Source organism: Hevea brasiliensis, chromosome 10 (genome assembly GCF_030052815.1).
Source record: "Hevea brasiliensis isolate MT/VB/25A 57/8 chromosome 10, ASM3005281v1, whole genome shotgun sequence".
Lineage (NCBI taxonomy): Eukaryota > Viridiplantae > Streptophyta > Magnoliopsida > Malpighiales > Euphorbiaceae > Hevea > Hevea brasiliensis.
Genome location: NC_079502.1, coordinates 4,814,720 through 4,841,766, shown reverse-complemented (window position 1 = coordinate 4,841,766; position 27,047 = coordinate 4,814,720). Strand labels below are relative to the sequence as shown.

General features: G+C 33.8%; 1 protein-coding gene, 1 long non-coding RNA gene and 1 pseudogene across 9 annotated transcripts; 1 reads left to right on the top strand and 2 right to left on the bottom strand.

Annotated features, from left to right (window-relative positions):
- Window positions 1-216: 216 nt before the first annotated feature.
- On the bottom strand, window positions 217-6,281 carry LOC110631624 (probable BOI-related E3 ubiquitin-protein ligase 2). Of its 8 annotated transcripts, none has more exons than XM_021779515.2 (5): window positions 6,022-6,281; window positions 5,868-5,940; window positions 3,131-4,601; window positions 1,406-1,767; window positions 217-907 (listed from the first exon to the last, which is right to left on the bottom strand). In XM_021779515.2, exons 3-5 carry the CDS (start codon window positions 3,234-3,236, stop codon window positions 356-358), a joined length of 1,020 nt encoding a protein of 339 aa, XP_021635207.2. In that variant the 5' UTR covers window positions 3,237-4,601; window positions 5,868-5,940; window positions 6,022-6,281; the 3' UTR covers window positions 217-355. The 8 variants fall into 8 exon arrangements, with proteins under 8 accessions (XP_021635207.2, XP_021635211.2, XP_021635209.2 ...); XM_021779519.2 differs by having other exon boundaries at window positions 3,131-3,306; XM_021779517.2 differs by having other exon boundaries at window positions 3,131-3,297.
- A 3,116-nt stretch (window positions 6,282-9,397) lies between these two features.
- LOC131169471 (uncharacterized) lies at window positions 9,398-10,506 on the top strand. The gene is made up of 2 exons (XR_009140416.1): window positions 9,398-10,236; window positions 10,339-10,506. It is a non-coding gene; the product is annotated as an uncharacterized LOC131169471 (long non-coding RNA).
- Window positions 10,507-10,963: 457 nt separating this feature from the next.
- On the bottom strand, window positions 10,964-19,457 carry LOC131169470 (axial regulator YABBY 4-like; annotated as a pseudogene).
- Between the last annotated feature and the right edge of the window lie 7,590 nt (window positions 19,458-27,047).

The following is a 27,047-nucleotide window of genomic DNA, read 5'->3' as shown; positions in this document are numbered from 1 at the left end:
CAACCGACTCAAAATGAATTTACTATCTACTAAAATTATAGAGGCTTTTTTTTTATAATTTTTTTGCCTTTTATAATTGAGAAATATTTTGGTGACGGAGGGCTACTTTTGTCAAATATTCTAATTATTGGGTTCCTAGCTAAGTTACCCAATCAAAACAAGACTTCAGTTTATCCATCAGCCACACATGCAAAAACAGAGGCAGGGGGTGGTGAATGTACCAAAAGATAATCACCCAAATTTCATTTTATGAAATAGAGTCACTCAACATACAACTCGTAGGTCCGGGAAGGAAACCGTAAACGGATATCTCACGGCAAGAAGATTGTAGGTGACTAGTGATTTACTTCAGAATTTACGACAAGTACACTTGAACACTTGAATTTTTCATCAACCGGCATACAGGACAAACATTGATTAACATATCACAGTCTTTACATAAACATAAATGCCTACAAGGCATTAACAACATGCACACCTCCTTTGATTTGCATGCCCTGCAGATTATATGTTCCTTCAAGCCCTGGTAATTCCTGGTGAGAGGTCTTGAATGCCCACCTGGAACGTTCAGGTAGTTGTTAGGGTCAATGTAAGAGGCAGCATCATCAACCTCACTGTCTCCAAATCCTTCCCTCCCTTGGTCAGGGCCCTGTGAAATTGCCTGCTGGAGGTTGCTTTTCAGAACATTCACCACTGACTCATTGTATTTTGCTCTGTAGTGCCAATTCTGGGCTTCCATGGCCACCTGCTTTATTCTCTCAATCAATTCCTTGTTTTTACGATTCATGTTGTCTATCTCTAGGTCTTTTTCCTGCAGCTTCTTGCTTACACCCTTCTCGATGGCAGCAAGGAAAGAAGCAATATGCCTTTGCTTCATGTCCCTCAACCCCATGGCCAGATGTTCTTCCTGTTTGAAGACAGCTACTAATTAAAATGGTGCAAAGAGCAGCATTAAAAATTTAAAATATCACATTATTATGTAAATGATAATTTAGGTATTACATAATGATGCATATAAACAGAGGAGTTTGTCTAACAAATAGTACCCCAGTACCCCATGTCTACCCAAATAGCCATTAAACCAACTGAAAATGGGTATATCATCAAGATGAATTCGTCAAAACATCACAATTAGGTCCCAGTACCAGAGAATTTTGCAGAAGAGAGAAGTAATTCCAATTTGAAAGTCATCTGAAATAGTGAGAAAACAAATACTGGAATAACAAGATTATTCACTTAAAACAATAATGAATGTGGGGGAACAGAATTGCTGTTCCCATGGAGGAACAAAGACAGGCAATGTCCACAACAGTTCACTAACCGTTAAAATGCAGCAACAATTATGATGCAATGGCAATCCACAAATCCATCTATAGGCTATATTATTTGAGATTAGAAGTGACACCTGAATCTTAATATACTGATCAAATTCTTCTTTCTGCTGATCAAGCTCAGTCTTAAAATTGTCACCAAGGGACAGGATGATTGATGGTGCTGCTGTCATACTTCCACTTGCAGAAGTTACGGATGAGTTTCGTTCATCATCATCATATGATAACCTTAACCCAGTTGATACAGGGTTGGGGTTTGGAATGCTAGCTGAACGGTCAGCTTCATCTTGCCATATGTTATAATTTAAGGAAATCTGTAGTTTTTGCTGTCTACTGAAATCTTCTGTTTCTCTGGCTCTCTTATTGGACCGAAGCATAGGGCTCATATGCTCATTCCCAAAACAATTCACTGCATCAACATTGCATCCAGCTGGGACTGAAAAAAGATTCATATCATATATCAGTCAAACTACATTATGCATATATTGACTGTTGAGAGAAAGAGAGAGAGCAACAAAGGTGAGGGGAAAGATTTATAATCTAGAACCGAAACCAGAGATACATGTCTACTAGTAGTGTCAGAGGTGATTAATAATCTTTTACTCGACTGTTGTTTACCTTCTAACTATTTTATGTCCATGGATACCAACAATATAAAATTCAACTATTAAAGATTAATGTATTAGTTGAAAACTTTGAACCCACGCATCGAATGAGTGAAATGAAAAATTTGCTCAGATTCCATCCTCTTTGGGTAAAATTTAATGACTCACTCATGTTTTCTTTTTATTCAAATTCCACATATCTAGCAAAATTGGTCATCAAAGTAAAATTTAGAATCAATGACCAAAAACTTGTGAACCTTTAATGGGATTTGCAATTATAGCTAATCCTTTTAATTAGATTAAATCATACAAAACTTTCAACAACTTGAAAAAACATAAGCCAAAACTTACAAATTGCACATATTTTATGTATAAAATTTTCACACAAGCACATTTAAAGGGAGCGGTAAGGAGAGAAGACACAGCTTTTTTTGAAAAAAAAAAATCAAGTGTAATAATAATTTCAATTTTCTGCTGGTCTTACACATAATATACCATATTAGATGTTAATACAGATTTATTAGAAAAATGCATATAATATTTTAGAAATTTGAGAATTTTAGCATTATGTCCTTTCAAAGTTGGCTATAATTGACACACCAACGTGAAATGTTGTTCGTATAATAGACAAAACTAATAGGATGTCTTATAATTGATATTCAACCAGAAGTTTAAATTTTAAATTCTTTAGTTTTAACACTAAATTAACCCACTTCTCAATCATTCATGAACAAACTTATACAAATAAGAATATGTACACTTATTGTGAAGACAAAACTAATTGGAAATCAATCATGGCATCAACAATAATCATAGGATAAATATTTTCCTTTGGGAAAAGAAAAAGGTAAAAGCAATCAAAATGCGGCAAAATAGGAAAAAAAATAATTCAGAAATCTAACGCATAATAAGCAGAACTTTTATTTGCACGACTTCTCATTCTCACCACAAGTTTGTTGCATATCCTTTTCCAAAAGGTTAACCACTTTTGAGAAGTTCTATCCTGTAAGGCATGACAGGAAAGAAAGACAAATTGCTCCTGGCTAGCACTTACAAGACAACTACTCCACAGCTAACTTTCTAGAAGGTAAACAACTAACCAGACCATCAAACAACATATGCATATATACACAAAACTGAGGTAAGATTCGTGTAGCAAGAATAAGCACAAGATATTTTTAGATGAGAACTTACAATTACTGAATAACTGCAGCTGATTTGAAGGATTAGACTGATAGGGTATACGATTCTCATCCATAAAAACAGGAAGTACAGGATTACCATTGTTGCCACCCAACATTTTCTAATTTAACAAAAAATATATAGCGTCCCAAGAATGGTACAATATCGTAATATTTCCCCTGCAAAAGCTGAGGTAAAATCATTTTCTGCAACAAGATGGAAAAGCCAAATTCTCATGTTGCCAATATCATAATTATATTGAATTGCTGTCAAAGTTACAAGTTTTAAGACTTGTTAGGGCAACCACAATGTAAAAGCTGAAGACTAATGAAGGAAAGATAATAGGAGAGAAAGAGAAAAAGGATATCATGCATTTAGAAGGATAATACACATTTTTACTCATCAACAGTTGCTTTTATACTGGCATCAAATTAAAAGATGTGCCACATCCGATCTTCTTTTATCTTTTCTTTTTATCAATCCCTTACAAGGCACATCATTAAATAAGAAATATGAAACTTTTCTAACGAGGAAAGTAGGAAACAAAGACAAATTCTACTACAACACATGAATCTCCCATATAGCATTCAGACAAAAATTCTAAAACAATAAAAATATGTTTCCTAAGTAGAATTTAAAAAATATACGTCTAAAAAGGAAAACTAACCGAAACCCCTAAACAGAATAATACATGGGCACACATATCTTCTCTTTCCTTGTCTTCAAAGGAAAAAACATATTAAAAAAAAATCTTTAAAGTCAACCAGATTACAAACCCTATGGGTCACATATACCACCAGATAACAAGAATGAAAACTCCATCTCATTTTTGTAATGATTAAGAGAAAATTGTAGACATTAAGAAATTACAGTAAAACAGTGGACATGAAGCATAATCATCAATTAATAAGCGCATATTTTCATGAAAAAGATATCTCATGCAAGTGAAAATGCAGTGTAAAACCATATGAAGTTTGCGGTCAATTTACATTTTACAGTGCACATTATCACAATGTCGTAATACAACACAGCAAAGACAGGCTAGGGGCGTCTCAGAATTTTCAGAAGCAATTCAAGCAAGAGACATGCGATCTAGCATTCACTCTACAGAAAAGAAATCAATAAGACTAATTTAAGGTCTCTGAATGTAGCAACACATGGAAAATATTGAATTAACTAGTAACGAAAGATTGATCATTATAAACATGCCTATGTCCCATATTACTCAACAAAAGAGACATTGCAAAGTCAGCATCATCATTTCACATATATTAAGTGCCTGCTTCACACTTAATCTGATGTTGTGTCCATCTTCTTTATGTGCAGAAGCATATGGGCACAAACGTGTTTGCAGGGACAAGAATGCACACTTGCCCCTGCTTATTCACGTCCATTGTAAGAAATCTAAGGTTCAACAATTTAGATATGTTCAAGTTCAAGTCCTACTGATTCCTCAGCCTCATGCCATAGGCACCTGAAGAGCCTAAAAAAAGTATTAAACACGCATTATGGTCTGTAGGCAATCAACATATAACACCTAAAAGAGCAAATAGATCAAACCCAAGAATGATAAGGAACTAACCAAAAGGATTTCTTTCCATTAAACAGCAAATCATAGGATAGGTGATAAAGAACAGATATCATAACTAGTGGAATCAAACTATTGACGAGCTATATTAAATAAGTAGGAGAGGATAATGATAACATTCAAAATGAGATAAAGTATTCTATTTAAAAATTTAAAAAGAACATTAAAGAAATTAACCAAAAATGACAGGTTCAACAATGTGTACTCGCACTCCTCCCTCTTCTTTCTACTTTTTTCTCTATCAAGAAAAAAACCTTTTGGGGCTGTCACCGGCCATTTTCACTGGTATAAGTCCCTTTCCCTTTCCTTTTTTAATATAGTGTTTTACCCAATTTTTTTCATTTCTCTCTATTTCTTGGACTTTTCTTGTTCTTCTCTTTTGTTATCTCATTTCATCTTTACATAAGAGTTATTTTTCCTCTTTATATAAGAGTTTTTCTTTCTCCTCATCGTCTGGGAGCTTTTGATTTTTGAGAGATGAATCAATTATGGTTTTTATTTAAATAATGCAGTTGGATACAATTTTTTTAAGATTTAACCAATTATGGTGAGAATCTCCAATCAACAGAAATATGCAGTATTATCAAAGAATTTTCATGTTAAAATTAGGATCATGATTTTGAGTGAGCCAGGTAGCCGTTAGTAGTGGTATGAGAAAACAATTTTTACAATTTTTTTTTTATTTTGGTATTTTAGATTAATTTTATTTCAGATGCCGGATGATTATTTATGAATAAAAATTATTTATTTGCTTAAAAAAAATCCATACCCTTTTCCAAATATGAAATATGGAAAAACAAAGAGATTTTTTTTTCTGAAACTAACAAATAGAATAGATATATAGCATGCGATTGAAAGAAAAATAGAAGAATATCGCTTGCCAATTAATATTCGGACGTTATTTGGGCTATTTCCGACGATGATCACTAGATACGAAATGCAAGGAAATCCAATATATATATATATATATATATATATATATATATATATGTGTGTGTGTGTGTGTGTGTGTGTGTGTGTGTGTGTGTGTATAGATCTCTGTCAAGATTCACATGAATCTCCAAAACAATCCCAACACAAAAATAAAAATCTTTGATAAAGGAAAAAAATTTATGGATCATCAAAACACTAAGAACCCAAAAGGTAGAGAGATCAAATAACCTCAATAAGCAAAACTGGTAGATACCGCCTGAAGAACCAAGTAAGCCTGCAGATCCTACAAAACAAACACCACCTTAAAAAATAAAATTAAAATAATAAAACTAAAAAAAGTAATGCAAGAAAAGAAAGGTCAAGAAACAACAAACAAAAATACCTGAAAAATCAAAAATTTTTATAGGAAAGGTGATAGAATCAGAAAGAAGAGGCGATCATGGAAGATCTGAAAGGCAAGAGCCTATAAACGATATCGGAGAGTAGGTGGTAACGGCAGCAGAACGGTAATAACAATGAACGGTCTCAGTGAGAGAAGAAGAATAAATAATTGAAGGAATAATAAATGAAGAAAAAGAAAATTGAAACGCAAGTGCAGTGTGTGATGGTACTGCTGGCTGCCGCTCCTCTTCTCTTCTCTAATCTCTTGTCACCAAACGTATAAAATATATATATATATATATAATTAAAAATAATTAATTTACCAAAAAATATTAGGCCGCGAATTATAAAATTTTTTCATATTCACTTATTTTTTAACAAAATAATTTTACTTTCTAATAAAATTAAATAATAACATAATACACTGAATTAATAATAATCATAATAATTTTTTTCATTTTTCATTAATAGTTTATCAAAATTAAAATTTACAAATATTTTTATTTTTTTAAATATAAAAAATTTAAGTATTGCAAAATATAAAAAAAATAATTTATCTTAAAAATAACAAATAGAAGAAAGGGACCCACTTCTTCAGACAGGAAGGTAAATGAAGTCTTTTTTTTTTTTAACTTCCCCACTATTTTTGTTTTGTTTCTCTCATTTTCTGGAATGTTTCACCACACCATCTGTGCAGAGAGTATAATCTATTTTAGGGGTGAGTATTTGGTTCAAATTGAATCGAATTAAATTATAAAAATTAAATCATAAATTTTAAAAATTAAATTGAATCGAAATAGGTGAAAAATTGAATCTAATCGCTCTATTTCAATTTGGTTCGGTTTAAATCGATCGGTTTGATTTTTTATTATTTTTTAATTTAGACTTGATTTTTAAGTTATTTGTTCTAATTTTAACTTTGGTTTGAACCTAATAACCATTAATCAATGAAATTAAACAATTAATATATATAAAATTAAATATAATTCATAAATTTTTCATAAAAATAAATCAATTCAAAAATTGATTCGGTTCGATTTAGTTTGGTTTGACTGTATAAATTATTATTCTGTTCGGTTTGGTTTAACAGATTTTTTCATTTCAAAATCAAACCGAACCGAAATAATCAAAATTTTTATAATGTAAAATCGAATCGAACCGATTGAATTTTAAAATCGAATCGATTGAACCGAATTAACTTTGTTAGATTCGATTTTTTAGTTTGAACCGAATACTGCTCAGCCCTAATCTATTCCACCAAAAATTAACTAACCCACAAAAAAATTATTTCCCACCAAAAAACATTTTTTTTTTCATTATTCTCATTCCCACCAAAAAACATTTTTTTTTTCATTATTCTCATTCCCACCAAATAGGATATTGCCATCCCCGATTTGATAGAAGACTAATCTCTTCCAATTGGGGTGTGATTATGTTATAGCCCTCCCTCCTCATACATAGCGACTCTACTACTTGAATCTATGTTGAAATATGGGTACAAGTGTGCATTACTACTAAACCAACTTTTTATGCCTAATTTTGGGTAAATTTTAAAATTAATGTTTGTGATTTTAAATTAATAATATAATAATTGGGTATAAATATTATAATGCATATATTATATATTTAAATTTTGATAATAATTTTGTAAAAAAATTATATCATTTTTTAATAATTTTATAGGTTTATTATATAATTTAACAGTACAAAATTTCATTTTTATTAAAATAATATTCAAAATTATTCTATACTAAGTTAATGGCGCATGTTTAATAGCGAGTCATGACATATTTAATTCATGATCATGTAATTTTAAAAATATTAATACGTTAGTATTTTATTAATGACTATAAAATAATACAATGATGTAAATATTTATAACATTATTTTAATGAAAATAATTTTTTTAAGTGATAAATTATTAAATTATACAATAAATTTATAGCAAATTAGGAATGATCTGATTTTTTTAAAAAAATTTATTTTTTATTTTAATTATTTATTTGTGAGTTTTATAGATTCTAAATTATGAACTAATTAATTTAAATCTATGTATATGGAGTGGACAATATTAATTTGAAAACTTAGGAAAATAAGTAATATATTATAGTAATAAATAAAAGAAGGCGAGAATCATGAGGTGGCGTTGAGGAGGAGGCGGCGGTGGTGGTGGTGGGTGGGAGGGCCATCAAGAAAAGGAATTCAACAAGAAGCGGGAAAATAGAGGGGGCTTGGGTCCCATTCACATTTGTGGAGTGGTCCGCACTTACTCGTTGTTTGTTGGCGGGTGAGCAAAACGACGAGCTTTGGAGGTCCATCATCCATGAATTGCGCAATTTTAGATGCGCAATAGCGGTGGCGTTGACGGTTCTTTAAATCCCAAATTAAATAAAAATTTTTTATCAAATTAATTAAATTTGTTTAACATTCCTAATCACACAATTCAATAAAGTTTATTTGAAAACATCTAAATTAAAGCCAGTCTTGAGATTTGGTGATCAGTTGGGTAGTACACATTAGGCATAAACCCACTTTGATTAATTTGGTCAAAGTTTCTGAATTCCATTGGCAGGTATCACACCATGAGAGAGCTATTAAAAATGTGAAACTGGGTCATAAAGTTATCATCAATCAACTGGGTTGTGGACCTTCTCTGTGTTTGACTATGGAGGGTGCTGTGACAGTTTTGTGCATGGTATCTTTAGAGTCATGGGGCTAATCGATGTAATTTCGTGCATTGTTCATGCCAGCTGACTGTTAATTAATCTTTAAGGCTAGATAAGAGTGAGACGCCCTAAACTTTGCTATGTGCCACCACTCTGAATGTTATAGGATTTAAATTTGGGTCACAGAGCTGCTAAGATCGAGACCATAGTTAGAGGAAAGGCTTGTGGTATTGATGAAAAATGTTAGACGAAGGTTAGGTTTCAATTGGCAAGAAGTTGATCTATCTCTTTCTATTTGGCACTGCTCTTTTCACGTTACTGGAGAAGCCGACAGGCGACAGCGAGAGTTGCTATTGGAGCTAGGCTAGCCTTTTCTGCCTTCTTCGGTAGCTCAAGAGTTTCTGATTGTGGGCCTTTGGACCTTTCTATTTTGCAAACTTGACTCTTCACAACTTTACTTGCCATTGTTTGCCAAATTAATTAGAAGAAATTAATAATTTCCAAGCCATCCATTATTATGATCGGTTGGGTGTCCTTAAATTCTCCAATTTAAATACAAGTCAAACAACGTGGAGGATGCGCGTACACTAGGGTTTCCATTCCATTATTGAAATCACAATAAAGATCAATTTCTAGGCTTCTATTTTTTGTACCATTTTGCACCAGGGACCACTAAACATTCATGCCGCTTGAAGAAGTAGGACCCAAATTATTAGGCAGCAAATGGATCCATGAGCAGGCTATAGTTATAGTGCTACAAGCTTTAGCTTCAAGGATCAAGTAGCTATGGAATTGGCCACGAAATTTCACCTTTGAAATTTCATCCCTTAGTTCTTTCGTCTCCTGAAGATGAGGTGAATCTATCATTGGGATTTCTTGTGCTTTTTTGGCCTTTCGCTCAGATATCCAGTAGATAACAGTCGCTCTCTTCTCGAGATTGTTTTGTGTCTTCCACAAATCGTCCAAAGAAAAAATATATTTTCTTTCCTTTGCTTTCCTTCACTTGCACTTTTTGCACATTGTCTCCTGTCTTTTTTTCTTTCTTTCTTGTTCCTTCTCAATTCTTTGGTATTCTCTTTGATAATTGATTCGTCCATTTCTAGCTATTCAGGTGAAAAAAGATGCATACTACCCACCAGCATCTCCTTCCTTGTTTGCATTGCCACCCAAATAGCTATATTAGGATGGTAAGTTCTAAAACCCTCTCCATCTCCTTCCCTAAAATCGCAACCAGTGATCACTTGTGTGCTTATGCATGCATACACATACAAAACAGGCTCACCATCTTATAGAGAGATGCTTGCTTCTTCACATGAGCAGAGACCAATGCATTAAGGCACTAGCAGAACATGCCAATATTCGTCCTCTTGTTACACTTGCGGGTCTCTTTTTTTCTCTCTGACCAAGTTAATGTCATTCTTGTTCACTGTTCAGAGGACTCTAACCAGTGAGTTATTATATATACATGCCTGCAGTGTGGAGAGAATTAGAGAAAGAAAACAAGGACTTCTTTCAAGCATATTTCCGTTCTTAATCCAGACCTTTCCCAAGTAAGACATTGAAACTTTTTCCAAATTTTGTACTTTGCTAATTAGCTATACCATTTGAATGTCTAATTCAGCTCACCTTTTTTCTTTCTTTGTGATTTTCAGATAGATCTACTCAAAGGGTGCCCAGATTGGCAAGAAGGAAATAGTGGAATTGAAGTAAAATGAGAATATATATATATATATATATAGGGAGATTTTGTAGCCATACTATATATGTTTTTCATAAGCATCTTCTGTCTATCCCATATGTCCCTCCAGGTGCAGGTTTAATTTGTTGTATGTATGTGCAAGTGCTAGGTCAAATTTTCATTTCGTAAACTATTTTCGAGATAAAAAGACCCCAATTAATAGAAATTAAGAAAGCTTTGTTTACCTGTATAAATAGAAAGCTCGCTTGCTAGTCCTTGGATCAAATGAAAAGTTAACCCTGAGAGAATAATACAGGCACCTTGAAAACTTAAGTATCTTAAGTTCAGTCTTTCACAAGTACAGTGAAAACCTCATTTCCAAGAGCATCTATTCTCTAAAGGACATGATTCAGAAACCAACCCTAACCCTAAAAGTAGAACAGTTCTCTTCTTATGGCAAATTTTTTTTTGATAAGCTGGAGATTTTATTAAAAAATAAAAATTAAATAGGATCCAAGAAAAACTTAGCAATAGAGCTTACCAGTACACCCAACCTAACCTAGGACATGGCAATCTGCATGAGCCCTTCTTCTTTTTCTTCACTCAAAGGGTATCCTTGCCCATATGGAATGCCTTGGAACCTTTCTTTCATGGAAACCGTTGCCTTCAGTGTTGACCTGAAACTTTTCAAAACAGGAAGTTATGCATCTACTTCAGTGGCATAAACTACTAAAAACAGATAGAATTAAAACAGTCTTTGTTCAAATATCCTTAAAACGTTATTTCATAAATTTTGAAAATGCACCCAAGACGATTAGTCCAGGGATATGTAAGCTTTCATTTTTTATCAATCAGGATTCGAGTCTTTGGGAGCACTCCGAAATTATTTTTCTTGAATGCACTAGCTGATGTGGGGAAGTGCAATCTTATGTTCGCTCAAAGAGCATATTTAATCTAGATACGCGAAACTTGACCTGAGAATGCCTATGACTGTAAGTTTAAAAAGAAAAATGAAAATATACTGGTTTTTAACTTGGGTATATATAGAAAGCGGCTGCGTTTGGAATTCATCAAGAACCGAGGGACAAAATATCAGTAACTCGTCCTGTGTTGTGTCACTTCTGTCCATTAATGGTTTTTCAACAGAACTAATCATTTCTTCCCACTTCAACCCAAATCTTAAATCTTGAACTTGCACTGATTTCCATCACAAGATAGGATGTCATTTAATTAGGTTATTCAAACATATTAGGGAGAGGCATAATTATTATCATCATCCCAATTAATTAATATGCATAGATTCAATGGTTGTAAAAAAGTTATGTTCCTCCTGATAATAAACCTGTGTGGAGCAACTGTTGTTTTACTTTTACCTCAGTTGCATCACAACTCCATGTTCCATTCTCCTCTTCTTGTTCATCACCACTCTCTCTACCTTCTTTATAATGAATTGGGGGGAAACTGGCCCACTGAAAATAATCAAAACAAGTTCAGGATTGAAACATTGTACTTCCAGATAGATAAAGAGTCTCAACAATCATGGTTTGAGATAGAATGACTTAAATTACATTTTTTGCAGCTGTATTGAAGGCTTCTTTGTGAGCCATGCTTGGATTTTCAGCTTTGAACCTTCTGATCTCTTTTCTGCCATAAAGATGTGATAGAAAATAAAAAAATTAATACCAAATCAACAATCAGATTAACTAAAAAATAGTAAATATGAACCACAAATAAACAATAAAATTCAAATGATAACAATATAAAATTAAAAGAAAAAATGATTAGAGTAGCCTGTAAATTTATGGATTGAAGCACGCTGAATTTTGACGCTATCCTTTAAAAGGAAACGGCTCGTCTGCACCGAGTAACTAATCAACTACATCCCTCTCACAAGATACTTCAATCCGTTGGAACTCTTGTGTGCAGCTAAGAGTTCCCCGAACCCATTATTCTCAATGCTCAGGATTTATTGATTGATATACCCAAAAATATATGACAAAAAAATTATTTCCTTCGGTAGAGTAAAAAAAAAAATAACTTGAAGATGTAATAAATAAATAAATATAGAACGAATATATAACAATCAATTTGTGATAGATAGAAAAAAATAATATTAAAGGTTAAATGGGATTTAGTGGAGAGTACATGACGATAATGGATGATTCATGAACTGTGTTTTTCAACGACTAAAAAATCTCTAATTTTAATCCATTAATCAGAGATATTAAACTAATAATCTGTAAAAGTAGCAAGCAAGTAACGTTAAAAAATAAAAAATAAAATTAGTTCCCAAAAAATAGGGAACAAACTTTACTGGGTCAAAAAGATTTTTTTTTATAATTATTATATATATATATATATATATATATTAAATAAAAAATCCAACATTCCCACATGATTTAAAATTCAATTGATTCTGAGCACATAATACTGTGTAATAGGTGTTAGGTACTTTAAAGTTTAAACCTACACTTAGTGTTAGTGAGTTTTAATCTGAAAGAACACAGTAACATAAATATTTTAAACTAGTCCTTTTTGAACCAGATTAAAATTCACCACAGACACAGTATGAGAAATCATCTAGGTTCTATCAGTGTTGTACTTTACGGTCATGCACACATATCTATATAATGAGTGTCTTTAGAAAATCGTCCAAATTTTCACAGTGGCGACCCCACCACCACACTCACTAGGTGAACTCTCCAAGAGCAATCTGTGATCATTACCCCGCAAAAAAATATGCCATTGGGTTCATTCAGAATTTAATTCTTCCTATACATCACAGTAGAGAGCACTACACCATAGGAATGGAACTCAGAATTTTTCCACAATAATAAAAGTATTATGTGCTCTCCCTCGTTACCATACAGTTTCGTTTTTACCCATTGAACTTTATTCATGGGATCACCATACCTCTAAAGATGGGTGTCCACTGTGGCAACTACTTTATTGGCTTTAATCCCATTCCCCTCAATGTTTGAAGAATTTGCTAGCGTGCCAATCCTTTAGTGAGCAGATCCGCAATATTACTTTCAGACCTGACAAAGTCTAAAGAAATCACATCATGAGAAATCAAATGACGTATTGATTTATGTCTAACCATTAGGTGCCTCTTTTTTTCATTAAAATTTTACTTTTAGCTCTAGCTATAGTAGCTTTACTGTCACAATGTATAGAAATTAGAGATAAAGGTTTAACAATGAAAGGCAAGTTATTCATAAAATTCTGAAGCCACTCTGCTTCAGTGCTTGTAGCATCTAAAGCTACTCTGCTTTAGTGCTGGTAATTCTGCTTCCATAGTAGAGCGAGAAATTATTGTTTTGTTTTGCAGACTTCCATGAGACTGCACCACCGCTAATGGTAAAAACATAACCACTAGTTGATTTAGTTTCTTCTGAATCAGAAATCCAATTGGTATCACTATAACCTTCCATTACTACAGGAAAACCATAGTAATGAATAGCATAATCAATTGTTCCTTTAAGATATTTAATGTCATGACCCAACCTATGGGCAGGACCAGCACTAGGACCTAAGCCAGCCTAAAGCCCTCGAGGCCCGTAGTAAGCCTAACTATTCCTCAACCCAATTCTAAAGCCCATTTGGGCCCAGTTCAAGAATTCAACCAAACAAAGTCCGGCCATAAAATGGACCATACAACGGGGAGTTTTTGACTCGCCTAACCTGTAAACATACTATATAATAATTTGGGGAGCTCAACTCACCCTCTACATACTCATAATATCATAAAATCCAATGGGAGCTTAGCTCCTTCATCCAATCCAGTCATGCATGCATTTAATAGGTTTACAGATTTAATATAATAATATATTACAGTCTCAAACCAATTAAAATACTCCTAACACATGCAGAGTCTAAAATTTGATTAAATTGTGCAAAATACATTAAATATTACTAATTAACCAGCGAAGAAAAAGAGCAGATTAGTCACAATTATTTAATCCTTCTATAGCCTGAAAAAATAAGATAAACAAGAATGAGCGTTCGACTCAAAGAGTAAAATACCAATTTTAACTATAATTTCTATAGCTACCTAAAGCTAATGCATCCTAAAGAGTGGAATGCAACACTATCAAAATTTTCATACACATCACATCATAACAGCAAAAAAAGGCAATTGAGAGCACTCACACACCCAATAATGTTCAAACAGTACATATATGGGAGTTGATCCTCTATACAACTCTCTTATTCCATCCTCTGCCAGCTAGTGTCTCTCAAGCCAGACTTTTGCTTAATAAACCAAATGCGGGGGCCAGCGAGTGTCTCTCAAGTTGTGCCTACCCCGACTTATCCATAAAGGACAGAGTCCCAGCGAGTGTCTCTCAAGCCACATCTACCCGTCCTATCCATATCCAATACCACACACCACATGCACGCCAACGCACACACACTACTCCAAATTACCATAAACAACAACCATGGTACTTCATCAATTAAGAATGTAATCTAAAACGTGCCTAGTGTTTAACTACATAGATACATATTTATAAGTGATGCATGGGCATGCCTAAACATATAATAATATTGAAATTATAATTAAAATTAATATTTTACTCACAAACTTAAACCGAGATCACTGCGGCGGCTGGGCGGAGGAGGAAGGCTGTCCCAGCTCACCTGACAAATTTCATTATAATTATTAGATATATTTGACTCAATACAAGTTTAAAAAAGACTAAAGACACCCTAAGTCGTGCTGAGAATCTAGCAGAGTCTTCCCTATACTTAGGACCTACCCAACCTGCAAAAGGGTTTAAAATGTACTTCTATATCCACAAGTCACACATCCACTACTTAATCACATCACATGGCCCCTCCTGAGTCCATCCAAACAATCAACAACCACAATTTAAAAAATTACAATTTAGTTCCTGCAATTAACCCTTTTACAAAAACTACCCAAATGAGCTCTAAAAATTCTAAAACTTTGTCTCGTGGGCCTTAGCAATATTATTAAGCTAATGCAAAAGGAATTATATTTTTCTAACCTACCACAAATATTTTATAGATTTTTAATCAAAATCAGGCATTAGATAATTAAGAAAAAGTAGGATTCAAGTTTACCTATGCCAATTCCGACCCTGGAGATGCATCCGAGACGTCTGAAAATGGTGGGATAACCTATACTCTCAATTTGGTTCTGAAACTTTCCCAAAAGTCTGTCTGCCCGGCCTGAAATTGCAGACTCGAGCAACCGTTGAATTTCCACGAATTGAAGGTATCTACACGAAGCCCATAACACGGGGGTTAGTATATAATTTTTACGAAATTTTATAAACTCATTTAATGCTCAGAAAAATACTGCGAAGTTTCGTGGGCCCACAGAAAAGGGGTCGAAAAAATTTAAAATGGGTATTATCACGAAGCTCTTGACGAGTGGAGCACTCCGGTACTCTCAGATTGTTGGTGGGGTTTACAGTTTTCGAGAAATCTAGCCCGAAAATCAAAATGGGCTAAAATTTTTCGAGCAAAAATTGGACAAACCGCTCGATGGATTTTTGTATTCTTAGTGTCTATGAAAAGCTCTCGAGGTGTAGATATGTTTTGGAATAAGACTCTATCCGATTGATGGCCGGATAGGCCGAAATCGGCCCGGGAAGTTGAAGCATCTCGCCCGCATAAAGGAAGAGTTTGGCGTGATTTTCGGGCGGCCTGGAGGCCTGCCGGCTGCGGGGAAAGGGAAGGGGAGGTTAGCAATGGTGCGGGAAGGGGTGAGGGAGCGGTGGTAGACGCGGAGGCGAAGGGAGGAGAGAGAAAATGAGGGAGAGAGAGAGAGCATCGGGACTCACGGGAGGAAGAAGAAAAGAAGAAGAAAGGGCCGTCTGATTCGACTGGTCCGATCTAGTCTGTTTCGATTCGGCTAGTTCGATTCAAGATATCCGAAATTGAATTTTTACTCTGCCTTAAGACAAAAAATGAGGCCCAAAAATTCTAAAAAAGTTTCAGAAAACTCAAAAAATATTTGTAGAGTCTAAATATATTTTTAGTTTTGCCACGTAGTCTTTAAATAAAATTTTAAAAATATCAAATTTTTATATTTTTGGAAAGTCGAATACGATTTCAAAAGTTCAAAAAATTTCAAATAATTCCCCAAAATTTAAATAAAATAAAATGTTAATATCTACCCATAAAATAATTAATTTAAAAAAATTAGGGGTGTTACATTTAAATACTCTTTCCAATGCATGCCAATGTAAAGAGTTTGGATTATGAGTATATCTACCTAATCTACCAACTGCGTATGCAATATCAGGCCTAGTATGATTAGCTAAATGCAATAATGCTCCTATTATTTGAGAGTATTTATATTATGAAATTCTTTCTCTAGTATTTTTTCTTAATTTAACTGCTGGATCAAAAGGACTAGATACAGATGATACATTAGCATAATCAAACATTGCCAATATTTTTTTAATATAGTGAGATTGAGTTAAAGCAATGTTGTTACCATTTCTCAATAATTTAATACCTAAAATTACATCAACTTGACCTAGATTCTTCATATCAAAATTACTAAATAAAAAATATTTGGTTATATTGATAACATGGATATTACTAGCAAAAATTAAAATATCATCTACATACAAGCAAAGAATAACATAAGCATTACCAAATTTCTTACAGTAAGCACATATATCAACAATATTAATATTAAAACCATTAGATAACATAATCTTATCAAATTTTTCATGTCACTGTTTAAGGGCTTGTTTCAAACCATACAAGGATTTTACAAGCTTACACACTTTTCTCTCTTGTCCTGGTACTACAAAACCTTTTTGTTGATCCATGTAAATTTCTTCTTCTAATTCACCATTTAAAAAGGTTGTCTTCACATCCATTTGATGAATATCTAGCTTATGGATAGAAGCTAAAGCAATCAAAAGACTAATAGTAGTAATTTTAGAAACAAGTGCATAATTATCATAGAAATCTACTCTTTCTTCTTGTTTAAAACCTTTAGCAACTAACCTAGCTTTAAATTTTTCTATGGAACCATCAGTTCTTAATTTTTTCTTAAAAACCCATTTACACCCTACTATTTTGCAATTAGGTGGAAGATCAGATAAAACCCAAGTTTTATTAAAAGTAAGAGAATCTATTTCACCCTTAATTGCTTCTTTCCAGAATGGAGCATCAACAGAAATCATAACATCATTATATATTTTATGTTCATCTTCAAGCAAGAAGGTGAAAAAATCAGTATACAAAACTTTAGTTTTTCTAATTCTCTTACTTCTTCTAAGTTTATATGAACTCACATTATTATGATTAGAACTAGAAGGATCCTCATTAACAGGTCTAGATAACACATTTTTTATAAGAAATATATTTTCAAAGAAACATACATCTTTGGATTCCATAATAATATTATTAGAAATTTCAGGAATATCAGAATGTAATACTAGAAAATGATATGAATTGCTATTCAAAGAATAACCAACAAAAGCACAATCAATAGTTTTAAGACCTATTTTTCTTTTCTTAGTAATAGGAATATTAACCTTAGCTAAACACCTCCACACTTTGAAATATTTCAAAGAGGATTTTTTGTTATTCTATAATTCATATGGTGTTTTACTAGAATTTTTGTGAGGAATTCTATTTAAAATAAGACATGCAGAATACAAAGCCTCACCCCATAAATTTCAACGGCCCGTTTGCACCGAGTAATCAATCAACCACGTCCCTCTTGCATGATACTTCAATCCGATGGAGCTCTTATGTGCAGCTAAGAGTTCTGCGAACCGATTATTCTCATTGCTCAAAATTTATTGATCGATATACCCAGAAATATCAAACAGAAAAATTATTTCCTTTGGTAGAGTAAAAAAAAAAATAACTTGAAGATGTAATAAATAAATAAATATAGAATGAATATATAACAATCAATTCATGATATATAGAAGAAAACAAGATTAAAGGTTAGATGGGATTTAGTGGAGAGTACGTGATGATAATGAGTGGTTCATGAACAGAAAAAATGTGTTTTTCAACAACTAAAAAATTTCTAGTTTTAATCCACTAATCAGATATATTAGGCCACTAATCCTTAAAAGTAGCAAACAAATAACATTAAAAAATAAAAAATAAAATTAGTTCCCAAAAAATAGGGAACAAACTTTACTGGGTCAAAAAGATTTTTTTTTTTATAATTATTATATATATATATATTTTAAATTTTAAATAAAAAATCCAACAACATGTACATAAGAATCTCAAAGCTAAATCATTACAGTTAATTAACATTATCTTTAGTAAGACTAATTAAGATTTTTCTTACTTGATGAAGCAGTCGTAAGCTGATGGTGCTCTCTGCCTATTCTCTGGTGCTGTTTAGAATTTATATATATGAGTTTACACAACTAATTTGGAACTGCATGTGTGTGTGTGTTATTGATCATCATAATTAACCAAACTAAGGTGAATTATGTTTATTAATAACACGGTTCAAAGGGTTCTTATTATCCTCTAATTCGTTATCAAAATAGGCCAACATGGATGATGATCTATGTATGTTGTTTAAGGCTTTTTGGATATCAGCTTCTTCTGGACCGACTTCTTCTTTTTGCTGGAGATTAGAGAAAGATCATAACAAGTAACCTCTTGACTAATAATATCAAATTCGATCTTCACTTTGGAAGATCTCAACGGGTTATCTTTAGAATCAATATTAAGTTTCAAGAAAACGAAAAAGATCAATGGAGAATTAATATGTAGAACCAAATTGACTAGTAGTAGTGGTAGTATCTATTGCACACCGGATGATCATGCTGAAAGACGCTAAAAACTGGAAAGGTACAAAAGAAACTTTCATCATGTTGACAAATAAGGGGCTGGTGTAGTGCCCACGCCTCACAGTCACCACCATGGACAGGCTGCTGCATGGGACACTTACCTATATACTTAAAGAGAAATGGTTAAGCATAAAAACCCAAAAGAATAATCAACTGAATTTTCACTAAATCTTGTTTCTTGAAACTATACAAGTAAAATGGTGTCGCAGAAACCACATTGCAAGTAGCAAATCTTCTCCAGAAGCTCAAAGAGATGGTTAAGTGTTGCCATTGCGCGAGCATGAGAGAGAGAGAGAGAGAGAGAGACAGAGACAGAGAGAGAGAGAGAAGCCTTGTGGTTGTGGATCATGTCTAATATAGAAAGGGGAGATTTATAGGTGTTAAGGATAGCAGTAAGGAACAGTTGTCTTCAATGTCATGTTTTGGATGTTTTGTTATGCCAAAATGGTGAAGTCTAATTATTGTTTATAAAAAAAAAAGAAGTACATATTCATAACTCAGCTGCCATGGAATAAATGCTCTCATGCTCAAGCATATTGCAGAATGTTTTTAACCTCAAAAAAATCAAATTACAATCACACCCTTGAACAAGTTTAGGGTTAGGATTTCCTTCTATTTATGTAGTTCTGATTTAATTGTTGCTTCTCTTACCTTGGATTCATATTGTTTATGTAGGTGCATGCTAAAAGAGAGAGAATTAAACTTTAACATTTGAGGTTATATGGCATAGGGTTCAAATTTCAATGGGTGCATGCAGCAAGTAAAATGACTAGTGCCAATTTGTTTCATGTGTTGTTTTCTGAATTATTTACTCATCTATCTATTTTGAGACACATCTCTCATTCATGAGAGTGAGAATGCAGCAAGATTTTACCATAATAAGAAGACGGGTAAGTTCCAGAAGAGTGCATGGAGAAGCAAAGGAGGCATCTCAAGATTTGTCTTTGTAACGATCGGGCTCCAACCACTAGAGGAATTGTCCGCTTTGGCCATAAGCCTCACGATTTTGTCCCATAGGTAGAATGGAGAACTTCCCAGGAGGTCACCCATCTTAGGATTTCTCTCGAGCGAGCGCTCTTAACCCTGGAGTTCTTCCAACTCTCCAAGCCATTCCACCAAAAGGTGCCTCTAGTGATTAGTTCCCCCATTTTATATATTGTTACTTTTTGAATACAAGACCATCTCCGTGCTTTGCCGATGTGGGATTTGCCTAAGGGACCTTTCTCCCCCTCCCCCCCTTTCAGGACTCAGCGTCTTTGCTGAGGTTTGCCCCACCATCGCTCAAGAGGACACGCGAACGGCTCTGATACCACTAAAACATATCACACCTTACTCCTCCGTAAGGCATAATATGATCCCGTAGTATACTTAATGAATTACCGTATTTCGTCTATCGATAACCCATTAAATACACTACAAGGGATTTTAAAATAACTCTATTTCTTTTTGAAGGTGCTGAGTACCTTTAACAGGAAATAAAAACTTTTATTTGAAGTTTAATGTTAGGTAGAATTTTTGAAAATTTCTATTTTTCCACAATTTTGTAAAAATTTCGGCAAAGTATCATTTGTATTTTGAGAAAATAGTTCTTCAAATACCAGTATAAAGGCACTTCCAATAATTATTTTCACAACTCCCAACCTCCAAATATAACTCAGTTCAACACAATTCAATTCAAAGTCCACAATTCAAATCAAATTTGTCATCTCAAAATAATTCATAAATTCATCCACATTGCATTTTATTTTTAATTTACATATATAGGTCTTAATTTACAGAAAGAAAATCCAAAATAATATTATTACAATTTATAGTATAACTGCTCAACTTTATATTAGTACATATGACACTACCATATTTACATCAAAATAACTACAAGGTATAAGTAAATACCTGTACAAAAAGGTCAATGTAGTCCTCTGTCTCAATAGCAACTCATTCTGCTGCTTTCTCCTTATTCTTATCTGCGACAGCAAAATAAGTTATCACTGAGTAAAATTTACTCAGTGGTGCATAATAAAAATTTAAAATGCTGAATATAAAACATTCACAATTAAATCATAAGTCAAACAAATCACAGTCCCATTTCACAATTTTCAAATCAAATTTATAATACAATTTTATCAAATAATATAATAAATACAGTGTTGCCAATCCATACACATCTTAAGTCATGACATAAAATTTTCGATCAATGCCGCGTTGTACACTACAACAAAATAATCTACAACCTCACTAATTGAAATAAATGAGGGAGGTGGCTAGCTAGCCAATGAGTACTCATCCGATCTACAACCTGAACTGGTAAGTCAGAGAGGGAGAAAAATAATCGATCTCAACCCCATAAATGAAGGAGGAATAATATGGTACTGTCATACTAAGTGTGAATCCAAAATCAATTCAAAACAATTTATTCAAATATTCATGAAAAATCTAATCAATTTCCAAAGTCATATTTTCATTCACAAAGTAGCAATACAATTCATAGTTAACATAGAGATTTCATAAAGCATACCAAATTAAAAGTTCAATAAGAAATACTTAAATAGGTTTATTGTGTACAAACCTGATTTGAGTCGTCTCTAGGCCTTGACTCAATGTTTCTTATACTTTTCAATATCCATTTTAACTGAAACACACAATTTAAAGTATTTGAGTACTCAGTTAAATTGTTTCTAATAATAAAATCTAATAACTAAATTTTCTTAGTACTATTCACTTCAATTCATTTTATTAGTCAACCTATAATGTTGACCTTTAATACACACTAGGTAAATTAATTTTAATGTTATCAATATGTCACATTTTATAGTCCTCAAGTGTTGGTATATGTTACCAATTTCATTTTAAAGCTTATTGCATTTTATTACAAATTTTCAGATTTAATGCATTATATTGATCTAGCTAATTGACTTATTTCCCTTTGTTTCTGGGTCCTGGTCAAAAGAGCAATATTGTAGGTTTATTTTTTAGTGACATTTTGACATTGATTTCATGTCATTTGGAGTTTTCTGGACCAAGTTATGGTCATTTTACTATTGCTGATCAAATTGTCTTTTTATTGTGAACTTAGGTCATTTCCAATTCTGGTAGGTTTTATACCCGAACTTGTGCAAGCATTTTGACTTGCTTATGGTCATTTCTGGGTTTGGTGATCTTAACCAAAATTGTAGCCCTATGTCTAAGCTTTCCAACAATATAAATTTCAGGTCATTTGGACCTGTGTACAAGGATTTATGGTCATTTTTGTAAATACTGTTCAATTGGTCAAATTTCAGGGTTGCAATGTTATCAATCTGGATTAGGTCAGTTTTCATGTCACTTTCCGGACAAAATTTAGGTCTGCTTTCTTCATGAAAGTTGGCCTATTTTGTGTCTAGTTTTGCGTTCAATTGGCCTCATACCAATTGGGGTCACAATTTTTCACTTATAGCCCAATTTGCATACTGCCCTTACAAACCTAAATCTGCATTTGAGAATTTACACTTCTAATGTTTACCATTCACATTTCAATTTGGTCAAACGGCCAACAACAACTCAATTTGATAATTTGTCCAGCAACAACTGAGTTTAATAAAATAAAATGTCCAACAATAGTTCAATACAACCAATATTCAGCCACAATTTAATTGATCAAGTATCTAGCAATTTAATCCATGTTCAAGTACAATTCAACTCTCCAAACCCAATTCAACTAATCAAAATCCATAAAATACAATCTATTGCTCTTAAATTAACATTAATTATACATGAATTTAAGGATCTCCTAAACACATCAAAACTGTGCCAAATTGCTCATATACATCAAGCTTCCCAATTTCAATATGTGATCTCACTTTACATTCACAATTCACACATATACAAAAAAAATCAAACTTTTATACATTTAAGCACTCTAATTAACTTCATTACCCATCAAATTGAAGTGAAAACAACTCAAACTTCTTAAATATCCATGGCTGCCAAAAATGGAGCACCTCCATAACTCATCAAAATCTCAAAATTTCTTCATCAATTTACTTATCTCAAGCTTCACACAAACTTTACTTAAGAAAGGAAGGAGTTTGGACACTTACCTATTATTGAAGCTTGTTAAATCTTCACCAAAATCTCTTGAAATTACTATCAACTTCTTCCTTTCAAGGTGGGAAGAAACTTTAATGAAGACAAGTTGGGAAAATCGTGGCTTGATCATGGAGTTTTCATGCATGAAAAGTGGGCGGCCATGGGAGGACTTCCTTCAAGCTTTGGTTCGGCCAAGATGGTGTTTAAGGAAGAAAAAGATGGCAGAAAATAGTGGAGAATTTCTGATTTTCTTAAGACTTATGTAGTCCATAGTGGTCCACTAAGGTTAAGATAATATTAGTTTAAGTAAACTTTTAATTATTCAAAATCTTACCCCATAATTTTTCTTATTTATATATTTCATTTTCAATTTCATTTTTCATGGGGTTTTCAAACTTTAATGTCACTTATTTTTAATGGACATTGAGGTCAAAAGCCAACTCTATGTGTCAATTGACCAAAATGTCCCTTTTTCGATTACATTTCCGATTTTTCAGTAACACCGATTTTTGTTAGTTTCTCGATTTTTCGTTTTTCTTTGTACTAATTAATTAATTTTTTTTTGACATTTTCTAAGTCAGTTATACCTCAATAGATGTTTATTTATATCTTAAAAATATTTTCCAGGGTTCTCCGCGGTCCAGGGCTAGTCAATGGTCCTCGCTGCAACTTCCCGGTGTAATCACCCATTGCTAGGGTTTTTGGCTCGTTTAATCTCATTACATTTCATTGCTCTTATTTTTCCTTTATTTTCTTGTATTTTCCTCTATTGTATTTCATTTTCTTATTTCTCTTCACTAATATTTAAGTATAATTCTAGGCATTTTAGCTGTCCGGATAGACACCAATCACCGGAACAGTAGAACGCATTACCGAATATAGGGGTATTACAATTCTCTCCCCCTTCAAATAAATTTCGTCTCGAAATTTTACCTGGCATCAGTCTCTGAACAGCTGTGGGTGCTTTCTCGTCATGTCCTCTTCACGTTCCCAAGTAGCTTCCTAGCCTTAATGATGGTTCCACAACACTTTAACCAGGGGTATCTGCTTGTTCCTTAGCTGCTTCACCTCATATGCCAGAATCTCTATGGGTTCTTCCTCATATCAGAGGTCTGGATTTACCTCAATCTCTTCAACAGGTAGAACATGAGATGGGTCTGATCGATACCTCCTCAACATAGATACATGGAAGATGTTATGTATCTTCTCCAACTCTGGAGGTAGTGCCAATCGGTATGCTAGAGGACCAACTCTTTTCAGGAACTCATATGGTCCAATGAAACGAGGACTCAGTTTTCCCTTTTTGCCAAATCTCATAATCCTCTTCCAAGGAAAAACTTTGATGAATACCTTATCACCCACTACATACTCAATATCTCTTCTCTTCATATCCATGCAGGACTTCTGACGATTTGATGCAGCCTTGAGTCGATCTCTGATCAGTCTAATCTTTTCCTCTGTCTACTGAACAATTTCTGGCCCAATCATTTTTCTCTCACCCACTTTATCCTAACACAGGGGAGTTCTGCACTTTCTGCCACACAAAGCTTCATATGGAGGCATCCCAATGCTTGATTGGTAGCTGTTGTTATAAGCAAACTCAATCAGAGGCAAGTGTGTATCCCAACTACCTTCAAATTGATTACACAAGCCCGTAGCATATCTTTTAATATCTGAATTACCCTTTCAGACTGGCCATCTGTCTATGAGTGGAATACCGTGCTGAAGTTCAATCTAGTTCCTAGGACTCTCTGAAGACTACCCCAGAATCTAGAAGTGAACCTAAGATCTCTGTTAGATACAATCGATACTGGCACTCCATGCAGTCTTACAATCTCATCTATGTACAATCTGGCCAATCTTTCCAGGCTACAATCCATCCGAACTGGCAGAAAGTGAGCAGACTTGGTCAATCTGTCAACTATAACCCATACTGCATCATAGCTATTCTGTGTCCTCAGAAGTCCCATCACAAAATCCTTAGTTACCCGTTCCCATTTCCACTCTGGTACTGGCAATGGATGTAACAAACCAGCTGGTACTTGATGTTCTGCCTTCACTTGTTGACAAGTTAGGTATTTGGAGACAAAATCAGCTACATCCCTTTTCATACATATCCACCAGTAATGCTCTTTTAATCCTCTGTACATCTTAGTGCCACCAGGTGCATAGCAAAAGGAAACTCATGTGTTTCTTTCATAATAATCTGTTTCAAGTCAACATTATTAGGAACGCACATTCTACCCTGATGTAGCAATAAACCATCATCTCTCACAGAGAATTCAGGTTTCTTGCCATGCTGAACTTCTTTCAGTAGCTTCTGATATTTTTCATCATTCTGAGCAGCCATTCTGATCTAAGGAATCAACACTGGCTGTACATGCCATGCAACTACTGTCTGTTCATCATCATCAATCTCCAAACTGGCATGCTGTGCTTTCAACTCATGTACCATAGACAAAGGGAAAACTCTGAAACTTGCCATAGTCTTACTACTTAAGGCGTCAGCCACTACATTTGCTTTCTCTGACTGATAGTCGATTAAGCAATCATAGTCTTTAATCAGTTCTAACAATCTCCTTTGTCTCAAGTTCAATTCTTTCTGAGTGCCCAAATACTTTAAGCTCTTGTGATCTGTGTAGATATAACACTTCTCCCCATATAAGTAATGTCTCCAGATCTTCAGAGCAAAAACAATAGCTGCTAGCTCCAAGTCATGTGTCGGATAGTTCCTCTCGTACGGTTTCAACTGGCATAATGCATATGCAATGACATTTCGATCTTGCATCAGTACACAGCCTAACCTATTGTAAGAAGCATCACTATAAACTGTGTATTTTTTACCCAGTGTAGGTAAAGTAAGGACTGGAGCTTCAGTCAAACACCTCTTCAACTCATCAAAACTCTGCTAGTATTTATCCGTCCACTGAAATTTCACATCTTTCCGAAGCAGCTTGGTCAGTGGAAAAGCCAACATAGAGAACCTTTCACAAATCAGCGGTAGTATCTAGCTAAACCCAGAAAACTGTGAATTTCTGTGATATTCTTGGGTGGCTTCCAATTAGGGATAGCTTCTACCTTGCTGGAATCTATCTTGATCCCTTCAGCTGACACAATATGTCCCAAGAAAGAGATTTCCTTCAGCCAAAATTCACATTTCAATAATTTGGCGTATAATTGTTTCTCCCTTAAGGTCTGTAGTATAATCCGCAAATGTCTATCATACTCCTCTGCATTCCTCGAATATATCAAAATATCATCAATAAACACAACCACAAATTGGTCAAGATATGGTCTGAAGATAGTGTTCATCAGATCCATAAAAGCAGCTGGAGCATTAGTTAACCCGAATGACATTACCAGAAACTCATAATGACCATATCGAGTTCTGAAAGTAGTTTTTTGGAATGCTGTGCTCTTGCACCTTCAACTGATAATTATCAGATCTCAAATAAATTTTGGAGAACACAGCTGCACCCTTCAACTGATCAAACAGGTCATCAATGCGGGCAGCGGATATCTGTACTTTAATGTCACTTATTTTTAATGGACATTGAGGTCAAAAGCCAACTCTAGGTGTCAATTGACCAAAATGTCCCTTTTTCGGTTACATATCTGATTTTTCGATAATACCGATTTTTATTGGTTTTTCGATTTTTCATTTTTCTTTGTACTAATTAATTAATTTTTTTTTGACATTTTCTAAGTCAGTTATACCTCAATAGATGTTTATTTAAGTCTTAAAAATATTTTCTAGGGTTTCCCGTGGTCCAGGGCTAGTCAACGGTCCTCGCTG